The following is a 12,638-nucleotide window of genomic DNA, read 5'->3' as shown; positions in this document are numbered from 1 at the left end:
CTGGTCTCGAACTTCTGACCTCAAATGATCCACCTGCCTCGGCCTCCCAAAGTGCTGGGATTACAGATGTGAGCCACCATGCCCGACCTAGCAGAACATATCTTATGCAGATTTACTTCTGGATACTTTTAGCATCAGGAGAGTATGGATTTTAGTGGATATAAAGTGTGAATGAAGCTGGGTGTGGTGGCTCATGCCTGTAACCCAACACTTTGGGAGGCTGATGTGAGAGGATCAACCTAGCCCAGTAGTTTGAGACCATCCTGGGCAACATGGCAAGACCCTGCCCCTACTTTATTATTTAAAAAAAATTTTTTTAATAAAAAATAAAATGTGAATGCTTTGATTTGGGAATGGTAGTGTTAGTAGTAGTACTAGTAATAGTAATAGCAATAGCAGTTAACGTTTATTGAGTGCTTTTTCTGTGCCAGGCATGTAGAAGTAGGTACCATCTTTATACATGTTATACAGATGAGAAAACTGGATCTTAGATCAGTGATCTATTCAAGTTATCTCAGTTCCTGAGTGGTGGTGCTGGGCTGTGAATCTGGACACTGAACTCAGAACCATACACCTAAGGACTACGTTCTACTGCCTTGTGTAATTAGGAACAGAAACCTGGGGTTTGGTAGAAGAAAAAGACATCAGATTGATCACAGATAAGCAGTGAAGTTTCTGCCCTAAAGCTTTGGTAAAGATAAATAGGGAGAATTAACCAAAGTTTTAGAACTATATTCCCATTGCCTCTGTGAGGAGAGAAAACCAAGATGTGTGGAGGTGGGGCTGAAGCCATGTGCTTTAACATAAATTGGCACTGTGTTACCTACAATATTGGGGAGAGCATTTGAGAAATACAGGGTGGTCAGTGCGTTTTCTGCTTCCCATATAAAAGTTGGTCTTTAGCCCTGAGAATCCTGGCCGTGGGAGGAGTTGTTTAACCAGGAAGGCATTGAACATCTGGATAAATATTTAGACATAAAATAAGTTTTACATAAAATACTTACATGAAGCAAAGTACAATGAATTTATAAGCGTTTCACTGAAACTGTGGGAGAGGCAGCCTGAAAAGTTTGTAGCAGACAGGCAATGGAATCTGATTCTACTATACCATTAATCAAAGATGTGTACAGGGTCAATGATACTCTTTTTCTTTATTTGTGCTATTTTAAATCAGTATATACAATGGCTTTCATATGTTCAGTTTAGATCTTAGTATTTGTCTCTTGACCGTGTATTTACTCATAGCTCTGAATTCTCTTTCCGTCAGAGAGAATTATTCCTTATGTTTTCAGGAATAAAACTCCTACATTGGAGGAGATTACTGATATCACTAAACCTGATGGAGTAATCTGTGTTCTTTCCAGCCTGTCTCCTCTTAGGTTACTGTACATACCCTCCAGGCAGGGACATTTTCCTGCTTTTATAAAGTACTTGGCTCAAATACTAAGTACAAACCTGCATCACTTAATGACAGGGATATATCTTGAGAAATGTGGTGTTAGGCAGTTTCTTCATGGTGCAAACATCAGCGTGTACTTACACAAACCTAGATGATGTAGCCAACTACACACCTAGGCTATTGCTCCTAGGTTAGAAACGTGTGTAACATGTTACTGTACCGAATACTGTGGGCAGTTGTAACAAAATGGTAAATATTTGTGTATCTAAACATAGAAGGCAGTGTGTTGTGCTATGACATTATGATGGCTGCCATATCACTAGGGGATAGGACTTTTTCAGCTTCTTTATAATCTTGTGGGACTGCTGTGTGTGATATGTTATTGACTGAAAGGTTGGTATGCGGCACATGACTGAATACTCTGTTGGTTTATATTTGGACTAACAGTGCTACTTTCATAGAATATCTATTCCAAATTGGGATTATCTTATTTCTATCAATAGAAAGTAGTTATAGGATAAATGGATGGTATTAAAATTAAATTTTATCCCCCTTTAGGTTGCATCCCAGCGCATTAGCTCAGTGGACCTCTCGTGTTGTAGCCTGGAACATCTGCCTGCCAACCTCTTCTACAGCCAAGACCTCACTCATCTTAATTTAAAACAAAACTTCCTAAGGCAAAACCCTAGCCTTCCAGCTGCCAGGGGGCTTAATGAACTGCAAAGGTAAGCCTGCAGAAATGGGTGGATCATTAGGAAGGGGTGGGGGCAGAATGAACTTCTGCTTGTTATCTCTTGAATATTCTCACGATAAAAGCTAGTGTGTAAACTTTCTCTTTCAGAAAACAGGGTAATAGGACTTTGTTTATTAGTGAGGACATTACCAATTCTCAATCTGAAATTTTTTTTAAGGTTCCTGCTTTTGAAGCTAATGATTTATGATATTTATTAACTGGATAGAGTTGTGTAAGAACAATTCTCCTTAAACAACTTTTATTCCTATCTTAAAATGCATCTGCAAAAAATTAATAACATTTGGTGTGTTACTTCTGAACTTCAGGTGTTTGTTCAGATTAAATTGTTTCTTTTGAAATTTATGAAAGGTCATTTTTTTCCCATAAAAAGATATTTCCTTAGAAATTTAAGAACCAGTGTTTAAATCAATTTACATCATGTCATCTGGGTGATTAGTGTGTGGGTTTCAGGAATCACATGTTAAATAAATAGAACCCGCTCTTTTATTTTTTATTTTTTTGAGACAGAGTCTTGTTCTGTCTCAGGCTGGAGTGCAGTGGCGTGATCTCGGCTGACTGCAACCTCCACTTCCTGGGCCCAAGTGATTCACCTGCGTCAGCCTCCCGAGTAGCTGGGATTACAGGCGCCCACGCTCTCTTAATTTTTGTATTTTTAGTAGAGACGGGGTTTCACCGTGTTGGCCAGGCTGGTCTTGAACTCCTGACCTCAAGTGATCTGCCCTTCTTGGCCTCCCAAAGTGCTGTGATTACAGGCGTGAGCCACCACGCCCGGCCTAGAATCTGCTCATTTAAAGTAGAAAAGAGGGACTTGACTTGCATGTCTCCAAATGGATTTAAGAATTTACCACATTCATTTCCTTTCCTCTTTGGAGCAGTGATCAGTCTTCATTCTGTGGTAAGTTAAACCTTTGATACTTATATATTTGTTGCAAATATGTAAGACTATGTAACTGCAAAGAATATATAACTTTTAAATAAATAATTGCTAGTTCATTTGTTTTTACATGACTAATATGATCAGGAATTAAAATATGATAACCACTGTGATTCTGTTTATGGTTTTTAACATCCAGAAAAAATAATCCAATACTTGCTTATAAAGTTTGTGGATGTAATTGGAAAATGGAAGAGTATTTTAATTGTCTTTTCAGGTAATTGTGAATATCCTTCCTTGATACTATACCAAAACTTGACAAGTGGTCATTTCTTAAATGTTAGTTCTAAAATGGAATCTAAAACCCTATTCGTGAGCTTTTTGAATTCTTTAACGGTAAGATCCATTGATCTGACTTGCAGTTTGATTTGACTCTTTACCCATGCATCACTTTATTGCATTAAGTGTCGGTCATTTGGAGAGTACTACTTCGTTGTGTAACACAGATACTCCAAATGTTAATATATTTTATTATGGAATTTTAAGAATTCACATTTGTTGATATCACCACTGATCCTTTTTTTTTTTTTGAGACGGAGTCTCACTCTGTTGCCCAGGCTGGAGTATGGTGGCACAATCTCGGCTCACTGCAACCACTGCCTCCTGGGTTCTAGCGATTCTCCCGCCTCAGCCTCTGAAGTAGCTGGGATTACAGGCGCTCCGCCAACACCTGGCTAATTTTTTGTATTTTTAGTAGAGATGGGGTGTCAGCATGTTGGCCAGGCTGGTCTTGAACTCCTGACCTCAATTGATGTGCCCACCTTGGCCTCCCAAAGTGCTGGGATTACAGGTGTGAACCACTGCGCCCAGCCAGCATCACCACTGATCTTATCAGTAAAGTCTTTTAAGTATTGGGGTGTTGTTAAGCTTACTGTAGAAACGAGTTTTCCAAAATTTTAATTTTTCATTAGAAATTTGAAGGCCATTATTGGCAGCACATGCCATCAGTTGTTTTCTGGAAAGCAGCCTTCTCACTTCATTTTTGAGAAAATGTCTGCCAAATACCCAAGTATGAATAATAATAGTTTGTCAGTTGTTCTTTCAAGTAAAAATGGGGTTCTCTGTAAATAGCGACTGGTTTGGCCCACAACTCACGTCATCAGATAAGTGTTTTCCTTGAGATAACTATCATACTTCAGCGTGCACCAGAAGTGTTTTTTGTGTACTTCCTATCACCCAGAAAATTAAAAAGACATATACTCAGGGGTTGAGATGTGATAAGAAATAACTTTCGTATGTCATCAAGGACATTCTTAAGTAAAACTGGCATTACAATTTTTTTAAAGAATATTTTTACTATGATTGTCCGGAAGAAAAGAATAGAGAAGAATATAATGACAACTGGGACAGTTTGGTGCTGCAGTGAATTAATTACATAGGCAGTTGAGATTCTAATAAGGATATTTTGCTCCAGCAATTCCTGATTCTCCCCTGTAGCTGATGTGTACTATGAAAGTTACCACTGTGGTATTCTTTTTTTTTTTTTTGAAACATTGTTTTGCTGTCACCCAGGCTGGAGTGCAGTGGTAGCTCACTGCAACCTTCGCCTCCTGGGCTCAAGTGATCCTCCTGCCTCAGCCTTCCAAATAGCTGGGATTACAGGCATGCACCACCACCATGCACAGCTAGAATTTATATTTTTAGTAGAGATGGGGTTTCACCATGTTGCCAGGCTGGTCTTGAACGCTTGGATTCAAGTGATCCGCCCATCTCGGCCTCCCAAAGTGCTGGGATTACAGGCATGAGCCACCGTGCCCGGCCTATGGTTATTTCTTGATTATATGCTAAACCAAGGGGTGGATTATTTATGAGTTTTCTGGGAAAGGGGTAGCCAAGTCCCAGAACTAAGGGTCCCTCCCCTTTTTAGACCATATAGAGCAGCTTTCTGATATTGCCATGGGATTTGTAAACTGTTATGGTGCTGGTGGGAGTGTCTCTTAGCATGCTAATGCATTATAATCAGCATACAATGAGCAGTGAGGACAGCCAGAGGTCACTTTCATCACCATTTTGGTTTTGGTGGCTTTTGGCCAGCTTCTTTACGCATCCGGTTTTATCAGCAAGATCTTTGTGACCTGTATCTTGTGCTGACCTCCTATTTCATCCTGTGAGTAAGAATGCCTAACCTCCTGGGAATGCAGCCCAGAAGGGGTAAACCTTATTTTACCCAGCCCCTATTCAAGATGGAGTCACTCAGGTTCGAATGCCTCTGACATATTTCCCCCTTCCCTTTTATTTTTTTTATTTTTAAACATTTATTTGTTTATTTATTTTTTTGAGATAGAGTCTCACTCCTGTTGCCCAGACTGGAGTGCAGTGGTGCAGTCTCGGCTCACTGCAACCTCCACCTCCCGGGTTCAAGCAATTCTCCTGCCTCAGCCTCCTGAGTAGCTGGGACTACAGGCGCCCACCACCACTCCCAGCTAATTTTTGTATTTTTAGTAGAGGTGGGGTTTCACCATGTTGGCCAGGCTAGTCTCGAACTCCTGACCTCAGATAATCCACCCACCTTGGCCTCCCAAAGTACTGGGATTACAGACGTGAGCTACTGCGCCTGGCTGCCCCTCCCTTTTGTAAGGAGATCTTTAATCCTAAGGGTTGTAGAGGAATGAAGATCCATCTTCTGTAACTTCTTCAGGCTTAATAGAGACAATGATATTCCTGCCTAACTATGAGGGCCTCTTGTATTCAAGGTAGAGAGGTCAGTCACAAAGCATAGGTCTGGCGAGGGCCATTGATAAATGTGAGTTCCAACAAGAGGTGCTATCTGGAAGAATAGTAAGTGTTCAATTTAAGAAAACATTCAGTAAGCTTATCTGCATTCCTACACAAAGAGCAAAACAGCAATATATTCTACAACAGTGAAACAAAATAAGTAAAATTATCCTAAGTAAACTAAATAAGAAAGCTTTCTATTAACTAGGCAGTTGTTGTGTAACCAAGCTGATATGGGGTCCCTAGCTGATTCCAGTACATGCCCAGAATTAGAATACTGATCAAGATTTTTACATTACCCATCCCTTTTGTTTCTTCTGAGCAGCAGCAGAGATCACTGGTTGGTTCACGGGAATAAGTAGGATTAGTCTAAATTGCAGGAAAAAAACCTCAAAAACAACTGAAGCTAGAATCTAATAACAGGTATACCGTAGTTCTTGAAACATAATTTTTCTGTCTTCAGTCTCCCGTTTTCACTAAAGACAAATGATAGGACTGATTTGTTTGCAAAATACTTAAGCTTAGGTTTTATATGCTCTATGTATTGTTATTAATTTTGGACTGGCTGGATGCAATGGCTCAGTCCTATAATCCCAACACTTTGGGAAGCTGAGGCAGGAAGATGACTTGAGACGAGGAGTTTGAAACCAGCCTGTCAACGTTGTGAGACCCCATCTCTATAAAAGAAAAATTTAAAAAGTAGCTGGGTATAGTAGCACATGCTTATAGTCTCAGCTACTGGGGAGGCTGAGGCACGAGGATTGCCTGAGCCCAGTAGTTTGAGGCTGCAGTGAGCCGTGATTACACTACTGCACTCCAGCCTAGGCAGTAGTGCAGGGAGAACCTGTCTCAAAAATAAAATAAAAAGTTGTACTGGCACTACAACAGTAAAGTTAATATGCTTTTTTTTTTCTTTTTGGCTGAAAGGTTATAATCATTTTTATCATTTTGTTTGTTTCTGGAGCTACCCATCATGAACTATCATCAATCAGTGTTCTTGAAATTATTGGGAAATATTTTTGCATATTTCACCAAAGTGTAGACTTTTGCACTTCTATTATAGAACATCAAAGACTTTCTATCATACTTCCAAATCCTGATGTCTTAGAACAGAATGGGGCATTAGAATTCATCCAGACTATCAACCTAAATGCCCATCAATGATAGACTGGATAAAGAAATGTGGTGCTTACACACCATGGAATACTATGCAGCCATAAAAAGTGAGATTATGTCCTTTTCAGGGACATGGATGGAGCTGGAGGCTGTTATCCTTAGCAAACTAATGCAGGAAAAGAAAACCAAATACTGCATGTTCTTACTTGTAAGTGGGTGTCAAGTGATGAGAATACATGGACACATAGAGGGGAACAACACACAGTGGGGCCTATTGGAGGTTGGAGGGCAGGAAGAAGGAGAGGATTAGGAAAAATAACTAACAGATACTAGGCGTAGTACCTGGGTGATGAAATATATGTACAACAAACCCTCATGACACATTTACTTGTGTAACAAACCTGCTCATGTAGCTTTGAACTTAAAAGTAAAAAAAAAAAAAAAAAATTCATCCAACCTAATGCTTTTAAAGATGGGGATGTTAACTGCCAAATTCAGTTTAATGGTTACCTTTTAGGGAGACGGGGATGGGATTAGTGAATGGTTTGAACAAGGTCTCAACTATATCTGTAGTGTTTATTTCTTTAAAAAGAAAAATGAGAGGCCAAAAGGTTTTTGTTTTATTTATTTATTTTTTTTTCTGGAGATAGAGCCTCACTCTGTTGCCCGGCTGGAGTGCAATGGCGTGATCTTGACTCACTGCAACCTCTGCCCCCCAGGTTCAAGTGATTCTCCTGCCTCAGCCTCCTGAGTAGCTGGGATTACAGGCACCTGCCACCGTGCCTGGTTAATTTTTGTAGTTTTAGTAGAGACGGGGTTTTGCCATGTTGGCCAGGCTGGTCTCAAACTCCTGACCTCAGGTGATCCACCCATCTTGGCCTCCCAAAGTGCTGGGATTACAGGCATGAGCCACCACACCTGGCCCAAAAGGTTAATATTTGAAAACACTGTATAGTTAATACTGATGAATGTTACAGTTTTCTGCATTTTTTTGAGTATTTCATAATAATCAAAACATTTTAAACCTAAACAAAAAGAAAATTAAAATGCTCCCAAAGAGCCAGTATTTGTGGAATAAATATCCAGGAGGTGGGATATTTTGGGCATGACCCACTTCAGGAGGATTCAGGTTCTGTCTTGCCTTTTAGTTCTTACAGAGTCACCAACATGATCCCCCATGTCTGTTGATTCTGTGTGATATCTTTTGAGCTCATCCTCTTTTCTCCTCTGCTCCCATCCCTCTACTGCACACACCCCCTCTCCCCAGCTGTTATAGTAAAAGTGCTTCTCAACCCTCACCTGGTCTGTTGTGCTACCTTTGAGAGCTGATTGTTTTGTTGTCATTTTCCCTGTGCAGGTTAGCCCTATTTTTGTTGCCCGCTGTTTTTTACATTTCTTGGTTTTGTTTTATTTTGTATTTTTAAAAATTTAAGCCTTTTTCCTTCATCAAAGTAACACCCTATATAGATTTTTAAAGATCTTAATAAGCAGTGAAGTTTACAATAAGAAGTAGGTGCTTGAAGCTTCAGCCCATTCCTACATCCAAGTCCTGCTCCCTAGAAAACCCTTTTGAATCTTTTGGCTCTTTCTGCTGTTTTCCTTTCTCTTTCTAAATATTATGCATATACTGCTATGTTTTGGTTTTTCATTATTGGACATTATATGTTGACTCATTACTATGGAAGATAAGGATTTCATTCGTTTACATTGTCTCACACTCCCTCTACCCCACACCACATATACTAACTTCTCTTTCCCCTATCCTCTCAATATATAGGTATTAATTTTTGGTTAAGTCAGTACTCACTGTTTACGTTATTATGAGCCTGGCACTTATTCACAGCTAAGGGATTTAATTGCAGTGATTATATTTCCTTTCTTGTGCTGGCTTGATAGCAGCCTTACTTTATCACTTGTATACTTTTCTTTTTCCCCTAGTATTTGTAAGCTTTCTGACAGAATTCTTATATTCCTCTCAGCACCTTTTTCTTGGAGACTTTTTTCTTCCTGGAGCCAGGGTAAATGCTTGTTCTTCTGGCCTGCTACACAGCAAAGACAGTGTGTGGACCTTTTCCTCAGGGGGTGTCAGTTTACTAGAGAAACCCTTTGGTATTCTGCCAGGGTGATGCATGCCAAGATTCAGGGTAATGAGTGGAAAAGAGAGGAGGAATCTCAAAGTTTAGTATGTGGATTTTTTTTTTTTTTAGACGGAGTCTGGCTCTGTCGCCCAGGCTGGAGTGCAGTGGCGCCATCTCGGCTCACTGCAAGCTCCACCTCCCGGGTTCACGCCATTCTCCTGCCTCAGCCTCGTGAGTAGCTGGGATTACAGGTGCCCACCACCACGCCCGGCTAATTTTTCTATTTTTAGTAGAGACGGGGTTTCACCGTGTTAGCCAGGATGGTCTCGATCTCCTGACCTTGTGATCCTCCCGCCTCGGCCTCCCAAAGTGCTGGGATTACAGGCGTGAGCCACCGCACCTGGCCATATGTGGATTTTTATTTAACTTCCCTGTTTTCAGAACAGTGTTTTCTATTATGCTTGATAACTTTTTTCTTTTCAATTTATGAGAGAGATTTTGACACTTAAGTAATTACAAAGAATTAAACAATACTACAGATTATACTGTCATCTTTTGACAATCATGTCTTATTCATTTTAACTTCCATAAGCCAGTTGCTATAGCATTGCATGTGTACCAAATCAATAAGGGATAACTTCAGACTGTTTTAGATAAAAGTTGTATCTTGCCTGTAATCCTAGCACTTTGGGAGGCTAAGGTGGGTGGATGATTTGAGGTCATGTTGGCCAGCCTGGCCAACATGGTGAAACCTATCTCTACTAAAAATACAAAAAAATAGCTAGGCATCATGGCACACAGCTGTAATCCCAGCTCCTCAGGAGGCTAAGGCAGGAGAATTGCTTGAACCTGGGAGGCAGAGGTTGCAGTGAGCCAAAATGGCGCCACTGCACTCCAGCCTGAGGGACAGAGCGAGACTCTGTCTCAAAAAAAAAAAAAAAAAAGTTGTGTCTTAAAATTGTGTATGTAAACATTAACATTAAATGTACAAATTTAGTTAATACTTTGTTTTAATGACATTTATTTTCTCTAATTTCCCAAACCTATCGTTGATCAGAAAAATAATTACAAAGAACACGTCTGATAAGACAGTATTACTGAGCCGTGTGGTATGAAAGGAGATAAAGGAGTCTTTGATATTACCCAGATGGACTTCTGGAATTATCTTTTTAGAGACCATATGTTCAATAGTCAGCATCTCAGAAAATGAGTATATTACACTGAGACTGAAATATTTTGAATATAAAAGTAAACCAAGTCACTGGACATGAGCCATCTTTTAGCTGCTGTTTAAAATCTCAAGATGAAGATGAATCATTGAGAATACTCAAGCTGTATGTATAACTAAATAAGAAATTAACTCAGTGGTTTTCATTCTCTTATTGCTCTATACTTTGACAAACTATTCTCTCTCTTCCAAATTACCTCTCTGGGTCAAATGAAGGGCCGAAGAAAGCAGTTTCCCTGTTCGTCATGCTGTGATGTAGTATGCCTGATGTCTTTGAATCAGGGACTCTGGTTCATTTTATTCCAGGGAATAAACTGTCCTCTGCTGGAATTGGGGAGAGGATCCGGGGTCTTACTCCTCCTTCTATAACCTTTTGGAAATTTGTATCAGTATAACAAAAACATAGAAAAGGCAGATATGAGTGTATAACTTGATAGATTTCCACAAAGTGAACACATCCATGTAACCAGTACACATATTGAGGAAGAGAATATTACCAGCACTCCAGAAGCCGTCCTTGTACCCTTCTCTTTATTACCCTATCATCACTATCCTGACTTAGAATATCATGAAGTAGTTTCACTTGTCTTTGTACTTGATCTAAATGGAGCACACAATATGTGTTTGAGTCCAGCTTCTTTCATTGACTTTTCTTTTAAAAAAGCAAAACAAAGCATACCAAGTGACATATTATCAGCTTGTACTTTGTACTGTGTAATATAAGGCGGTGGTTTTGATTTGTTTAAGGTAGAGAATTTTAAAATTTTACACTGCAATAAAAGATTTCTGTTTTGTTCTTTCTGTTGCTTTAAGCATGGGGAAGGTAGGCCTAGGAGACTTGCTATGTGGCATTGGAGTAACTGGTGAAGCTGCTGTTGTGCTGCTCTTTGGAAAAAACTAGGGTTTAAACCAGTGTCTCTTTCTTTTTATTTTGAGACAGACTCTTGCTCTGTCGCCTAGGCTGGAGTGCAGTGGCACGATCTTGGCTCGGCTTACTGCACCCTCTGCCTGCCGGGTTCAAGCGATTCTTCTGCCTCAGCCTCCCAAGTAGCTGGGACTACAGGTGTACGCGAACACACTCGGCTAATTTTTGTATTTTTAGTAGAGATGGGGTCTTACCATATTGGCCAGGCTGGTCTCAAACTCCTGACCTTGTGATCTGCTGGCCTCAGCCTCCCACAGTGCTGGGATTACAGGTGTGAGCCACTGTGCCTGGCCACCAGTTTCTCTTTCATTATACACTACTATGAGGTGTTTGTCTCCCACTTCCGTTGTCCAAGAAAAATTTTTATTGCCAAGATTCCAGGGTAATAAATTGATAAGTACACACATGCACATATACCCCCTTCATACGTACATATATTTACTACTAGGAATTAAATGTATAATGTATATTTAAGAAAGTCATGTTAGTACTGCAGAAAGCATTAACGTGGTTTTTAAATGTCCAGTCACTTAGTGTGGTGGCTTTGAAATATGCCACATATTCAATTGCTTATTTTTATTTGTGTGTTTAGGAATTTGTGGTAATCTCTAATGTATGTTTCACAGGGAACATTTTAGATGCCAAAGGATAATTTATTTTTATGTTTTTATCTGAGTTTCAAGGAATTAAGTTTTAGGTTATAGTGTTAGGGCAAATAACCAGGGAGAAACTTAAAGTACAATATAATTATAACAGGTAGGAGTTCTGAGACATTTTGTCTTAAGCACATATCCCCTTAATTTTTCTTTCTACTACAAATTTTTACCTTTAACAAATGAGCTATTTTCACAGAACATTTAAATTGGTATTTGCACCAACATTCTAAATCTGGAAAGATGGCATGCTGATGTACACACACAGGTCAGCAGTTTCGGAGGGAAAACATTGTTCTTGGAACTAGTGCTGTTTGTTTTTCCTTTATTGGCATTGGAACTCTTCAAGTTAGTTTTCAAAATATAGAGGAGAGGCAAACATCTGGGTAATTTTTGGTGGTTTTGATGGTTTCTTTCCTGATTATATGTGTCACTAATAACTGTAATACATTGTTTATCTCTTTTATTAATAGTACTTCATTTATGTTAACTAGATCTCTAGATGACTCAGTCTTAATACTAAGATTATTGTTATTTGCAATAGAGAGTGATTTTTCACAAAATATGGTAAGTTTCTTTGTAGAGTCAGTGAAGAAGACAACTTTTTGCTGATTTAAATTCAAGGAATATATTTTTCCCCATGTCTTAATTTTATGTTTTTAATATGATAGCAAAGCTGTATGAACTTATTCACACTAAATTATAATGGTGTTTGAACATTTTACTGCCCTGGTAAATTTAAATTTAGCTCTGTTTATTTTTGTTTTTGTTTTTTTTGAGACGGAGTTTCACTCTTGTCACCCAGGCTGGAGTGCAATGGTGCAATCTCAGCTCAC

At 39.3% G+C, this 12,638-nt stretch overlaps 1 protein-coding gene across 1 annotated transcript in view; it reads left to right on the top strand.

Moving 5' to 3' along the window:
- PHLPP1 (PH domain and leucine rich repeat protein phosphatase 1) overlaps positions 1–12,638 on the top strand; it is a 262,022-nt gene that overhangs the window by 144,126 nt on the left and 105,258 nt on the right. The window contains exon 4 of the mRNA XM_055297160.2: positions 1,958–2,124. Within this exon, the coding sequence (XP_055153135.2) occupies positions 1,958–2,124 (167 nt within the window). The remainder of the gene's footprint in view (positions 1–1,957; positions 2,125–12,638) is intronic.

This window comes from Symphalangus syndactylus, chromosome 1 (assembly GCF_028878055.3).
Source record: "Symphalangus syndactylus isolate Jambi chromosome 1, NHGRI_mSymSyn1-v2.1_pri, whole genome shotgun sequence".
Lineage (NCBI taxonomy): Eukaryota > Metazoa > Chordata > Mammalia > Primates > Hylobatidae > Symphalangus > Symphalangus syndactylus.
Note: the sequence above shows the minus strand (reverse complement) of the source record. Positions and strands in the feature narration are given on the sequence as shown.